This window comes from Hipposideros armiger, unplaced genomic scaffold (genome assembly GCF_001890085.2).
Source record: "Hipposideros armiger isolate ML-2016 unplaced genomic scaffold, ASM189008v1 scaffold_738, whole genome shotgun sequence".
Classification (NCBI taxonomy): Eukaryota; Metazoa; Chordata; class Mammalia; order Chiroptera; family Hipposideridae; genus Hipposideros; species Hipposideros armiger.
In genome coordinates, this window is record NW_017732088.1 from 288,503 (window position 1) to 294,502 (window position 6,000).

Genomic DNA, 6,000 nt, shown 5'->3' on the forward strand with positions numbered 1-6,000 from the left:
CTACTCATTTATCATGTCTTACTCTCCCCAATAGAATGTAAGCTCCGACTTTGCACTGATGTCTACAAAAGTGTCTGACATGTCACAGGTGCCCAATAAATATTTGTTGACTAATTGCCTCTCCTGTGTTCACCTTTCAAATTTTTTTTTAGCTGAGCCATCCTGCCACCTGTTGGCAGCTCAGCAGCAGCTCAGTTTGGGCCGGGCATCAAACTGCTGTAGCTCAGAGCTCAAACCCTTGAGCGAGCACTTAACCAACTGAGCCACTCGGCCGGCCTCCATCTTTCAAATTTCTCAGTGCTTTCTCTCCCCTGTCCACCCTCCCTCTGCTCCCCTAACAATCAAGCCCTCCCACTTTGCCCGCTGTACCCCCAGTACCATGGAAAACAACTTTCCCTGCATCCTCAGCCTTTTTACCACACACTTCACTTCTCCTCCTGCCTCTTCAGGGCTCTGTCATGGGCTATGTCTCCTACTGCAGCTCATAAGGCTGCTACGTAGGGCTGACTTTCTTCCTGCTCTTGACTCTGACTCCTCTATCCCTTTGGAAGCCCCTCTTCTCCTCCTTCACCCCCCTCCCCGCCCCCTGCCCAGAGTAAGCGCTTCATGCCATCTGGATTTATCATCCTCTAACTCTCACTGTTGGTGCCATCATCTAACCTCCATTTACTCCTCAGCTTCATCTAGACTTTGCCATCTGGTTCTCACTTTTATAAAGCAACCTTTGGAGCCCCAGTGCTGCAGATTGGCTATACCTTTTTCTATTGTTTCGGCAGCTGGTAAAGTCAAAGGTCACAATAGCAGGACAAAGGGATAATCAATGTACCCATACCTGTTCCTTGGTGCATACGGGGATTGACTCATTCCGTAATCCCAGAGCCGCTCCACTGCAGCAATAAAATAGTGTCGTGTTGTCTTTTGAAAGCTGCGGGGGCCCTGGTTTTCATCCTCACCATAAATGTCAAAATCTTCTTTCTTCGTTTCAGTTGAGAAGATATCATCATAGTCAGCTTTGTCTTCCTCTGGCTGAGGCGTAGTAAGGGTTATTTCCCTTTGATGGCGCTCCAAGACTGGTGGGCTTTGAAAGTACAACCTTCCAGTCCCCGCTGGCTCTGCCCAGGTGGCTTCTCTTTGGGCCTGATCTTGTCCTTCATTTAGTGCCGGTGTTGAATGATTGTTTTCGCAGGGCTCTAGGGGTGAAATGGTGTCTTTTGTCTTAGCAGCTATGTCTTTTTGTGACTTCTTTTGGGATTTCCACTCTTCTCTTGGTGTCTGGGTAGCATACTGACTCTCCCAAGCGGGAGGATCCAGCAGCTTGGAGGGAGTCTTTTCAGAGCTTTCGGTTGCCCATTTCAGAAAGGGCACTTTTCCAGTTCTATTTACATCATTCAATTGAACGGGTTCCCGTGTTTTCTGAAGGAAGATGTCTTCGGTGAGATCCAGGTAGCCAGGAGAAGCATTCCTAGTTTTTGGAGGGAAAGAGTTTTCCTGATGAACATGAACATTGGGAAGTAATTCAACTTGGCCAGATGCTTTAGACAAGCCTGGTTTTGGGAGAACAGTGTCCTCAAGTTTCTTGTATATGAGTGGCTTTGTGGCACCTTCCCCCAGGGAGCTGATCTTTTCTTGACCTCCAATCATTTCAGAGGTTAGGAAGACTAAAGAACAATTTTTTCTGGCTCTTCGTAAGAAATGATTGCTTTCTTGGGCCCCAGAACTCCTCTCTCTAAAGGTATAACTACAGACTGATGCTAGAAGATGAGAAGAATTGTCTTGGGATGCAATCTTGGTCAGATCTGTAGGTCTAATTGACGGAAATGCTGATACCTTTGCAGCGGGTAATGCAGAGTGATCTGTTTGAATGATTCCATGCCTCCTCATAGAACCATCTAAGAGGGACCGAGTAATGGCCCCTTTTTCCTTCTCATTGTACTTTACTTGTGCGAGAGTGCCCTGGATAAAATAGTTCATTATTTTGGACCACTGGGTTGAGGTGTCATTCAAAATTCCCCCCATTTCAAGCTTTGTTTCTGCTTTCGGGAGGCTGAATTGTTTCAAAGCCCGCTTACCACGTTGGGCCATAGCATTCCGCTGACTTGGATTAGGAGATATCCATGTGGTGCTTGGATACTTTGCTACCACTGGCCTTCTTTGATTCCCCAAGCCATCCACGTTTGTTTCTGCCCTTGTTTTTGAGGAATGGGCCATGTGATTCCCTGCTCTATTTGCTGAATCATTTAATGACTTGGTATCTTGAAATATTGGAGTATATGTCTCCTCATCAAAACCATCTACATTTTGCTTAGTGCTTAGTAAGAAAAGGTTCTTCAGGAAATGTTTAGTGCCATTCACTGTATACACTTGAGGCAAGACTATGTTCTCTTGGATTAATTTTTCCTTCCTTTGAATCTCTTCCTGGGATTTTTTTTCTTGATTGTGTGTATCATTTTCTTGGACATTAGCCAAGTTAGTAAGAAATATGCTCTTGCTGTTTGGAGAAATCATTTCTTTGAGGCCTGTGTCCTTTGTAAATTCATCCTCTTCTATGACCACTGTATTGTTCTCTGACGGGAAATTCGGATCCTGCATAGATTTTTCTGATGCTAAAGATGTCGACTGCTTTGGACCAGGCCTTTGCTCAGAGCCTAGGGATTTCTTGTCATGGGTTCTTTTTATCCAATTTGCTGAATCTGGCAAGAACAGCATCTTGAAGGGTGATCTATCTGGATTTTCTGCACCTAGTGGTACAGGGCCCTCTTTTTTTTGGTGGACCATTTCCGTATGTTTTGATGAAGTACTTTTATTTGACACATGATTTAGCCCCAAAGCTGTAGTGTTTTTGTCCATAAACATTTCATCATGAATCAAAGGAGTCACTTCTTGAAACTCAGCATTACTTTTTAAAATACTGTCTTGCCAGACCGAGGTACTATTCTCAATTAATAATGTTGGGCCATCAGTGTGAGTCTTTCTATTACTTGCAGAGTTAATTGGTGACTTGTTAGTCATTACCAATGAGGTATTAGCTTGGAGTAAAGAATTACCTTTGGTCAGTGAAGCAGGTCCATGAGCTCTTTCCTCTTTAAACAGCCTCTCGCTCTTCATTGACAATATGTTTTCTCCCAGTGAACTTTCTTGACTATTCATTAAAGCTGCTTCTGACAACTTGGAACCATCATCTTCTTTCCTCAAGCCCAAAGGTCCACCAGACTTAATAAGGTGAGATGAATTGTTATCAAATACAGTGGTACCTAACTGACTACTAAGGTGAGTTGGCACATTTGAGGGTCGTAAGGAACCTGTCTTTCCAGTACCTGCTGCCAACTTTTCTGATGGAATTGTGGGTGAAGTCATTAGATAGTTTGGTAAGCTGGAAATGTTCAAATCACCTTTCTTTAACTCTACTGTTAGAGTGGTCCCCACATTCTCGTTTACTCTTAATTGCAGTTCTGGTTCAGGAGTAAATCCTCTGTCCCCACTGTTACGAAGCTCTGGTCTGAGATGTGCCCCTTCAGATGGGCCCTTGTTTCTTTCTGTTGCTCCAGGTAAATGATCATCAGCCTCATATGTGGCTTCTTGAAGATCGGATAAGGATAATCCATGTGGAGTAGGATTCTGTCCCGAGAGCATCAACAAATCACTAGAGGAGACACTTTGTACTTGAAGCAGCTGTGTTCTCTCCCCAGACAAAGGGCCAATCTTCTCTATATCATTCTCTGGAATCATAGTTGGTTTGAATTGTTTTTGCCAAGTGCTAGAGTGCCTTGTATTCTGGGAGAAGCTTCTGGGTTCAAGGACATGGTTTTCATTCAGCAAGGAAGGTGGAAGATCTTCATATATGTCTTCATAATAATCACCAGAGTTTCTGTTACAACTAGAAACCTTCAGTAAGGCAGTCATGCCTCTGTTCCGAAAATCAGAGTTGTGGCACCCCAGAACCCACACACCTGGAGATGAGGAATAATAAAACTCTGGTTACTCAAAGCCCAGGTCCCAGGTAGGTTTTGTGTTAGAGGCTCTTTCCTGTTCCCAGATAAATGAAAACATGCTAGTTGGTACCATTATATTACAGGTCATTGGGTTAAATCCATGACACATGTAACAGTAGTCTACCAATGGTAGTAAAATTGGTTTTGGTATTGCTGCTGTTGTGGTATATCTGTTTGTGACCACAAGAAAGGGCTGTGATTAAAGGTGAATAGATATTGGGATAAAAATGGCGAAATGTAAGTAACATACACAACAGTAATTGTCACTCAGAACTCTGATGGTGACAATCACTTAACTCAGGAAAGTTATATAGGTTAGCTGTTATTGCTATATAACACAGTGGCACAGCTTCTAGAGTCAGATAGCCTGGCCTCAAATCCTGCTCTTACATTTTTATTCCAAAATGAGGCACAGAAATAGAAATAAAAGGAATAGGGATTGGAAAGGAAAAACTGAAATTGTCAATATTTGCAGACAATGTGATTGCATACATACAAAACCTTGTGGAAATCTATACAATAACTGCTAGCTCTTATAAGTTAAATTTAACAAGGCTACAAGATACAAGGTCAATACCTATACAAAAATTAACTGTATTTCTTGTGTGTGTGTGTGTGTGTGTGTGTTCCAATATAACTTTATTTACCAAAACAAGTGACCAACCTGCTGACTACAATTGGGTTTTTTATTGAGATATAATTGACAGGCATCATTGTGTAAGTTTAATGTGTACAATGTGTTGATTTGATACATTTATATATTGCAATATGATGACTACCATAGCACTAGTTAGCACCTCTTTTACATTACATAGTTATAATTTCTTTTTTTGTGGAGATATGTGGTTAAAGCAGGGTGTGAAGTGAAGAATGCTATACTGATACATGCTACAACATGGATGAATCTTGAAAAATTATGCTGAGTGAAATAAGCCAGTCACCACATTACACATATTGTATTATTCTATTTATATAAAATATCCAGAAGAGGCAGATCCATAGAACAGAGAGTAGATTAGTGGGTGCCGGGGGCTGGGGAGAGGAGAGATAGGGAGTGACTTCTTAATGGTAAAGGGTTTCTTTTGGGGGTGATAAAAATATTCTGGAGTTAGATAGTGGTGATGGTTGAACAACATTGTGAATGTTCTAGAAGCCACTGAATTGTGTATGTTAAATGGTTAAAATAGTGCTTCTTATGTTATATGAATTTTACCTCAATAAAATAAACATATTGAACAGAGGAAATCATCTCTAGGGGCTTTGTTTAGCTTGAGTGTTGTAATCGATTATACTTTATTAAAATTTTTTCCTTGAGACACATAAAGCAGTTTTAATTTGTCTTTAGAATTTAAGTGATCACCAAAGTAGTTTAAGAGTCTCTTAAAATATTGATATTTTAAATATTTTTTCTCTGTGTACACATACGTACACTGTCTTTGGTTTTGATGATTGCAACCATATGATACATACTGTTTTATAATCTTTTTTACACATATTTCATTAATTCATTCATTCATTGGGAAAGTATTTATTAACCATCTACTATAGGCCAGGCGCTGTTAACAAGAGGATGTAGTGACTAGCAAGATAAACAAGGTTGCTGTCCTCAGAGCTTTTCCAACTTAATTGGAAAATGGATAACAAAGATATAAGCATAAATAAATATTTTCAGAGGTGTCAGGTACTACTTCACTCACGTCCCACAAAAATACGTTTCTTGAAGTAAGATAAGTTTCTGGGTATAGAGGTGACTACATGTTTATATGTGATGAGAGTGGTTTTTGTTCCCCAGAAATTTTCCCATGAGGATTTCTCACCAGAAAAGCTGTAAATGGAAGAGAGTACCTACAATCTGCAGGTCGTTTTACGTGCTGTCCTCTGCAAATGATGGGATGGGAGGGACCAGGAGCACGAAGAGTGGCCTAGCAGTTGTTACTCTACTGTCCGAATGCAGCAGCCACCTGTGCTGGCCTTAGGCCAGGTCAGGGTTTCTGCTGATCACAAGGCTGGC

At 41.4% G+C, this 6,000-nt stretch overlaps 1 protein-coding gene across 4 annotated transcripts in view; it reads right to left on the reverse strand.

Annotated features, from left to right (window-relative positions):
- F8 (coagulation factor VIII) overlaps positions 1–6,000 on the reverse strand; it is a 124,131-nt gene that overhangs the window by 46,609 nt on the left and 71,522 nt on the right. For all 4 annotated transcript variants that reach the window (XM_019627624.1, XM_019627625.1, XM_019627626.1 and 1 more), the window contains one exon: positions 833–3,947. In XM_019627624.1, the coding sequence (XP_019483169.1) occupies positions 833–3,947 (3,115 nt within the window). The remainder of the gene's footprint in view (positions 1–832; positions 3,948–6,000) is intronic.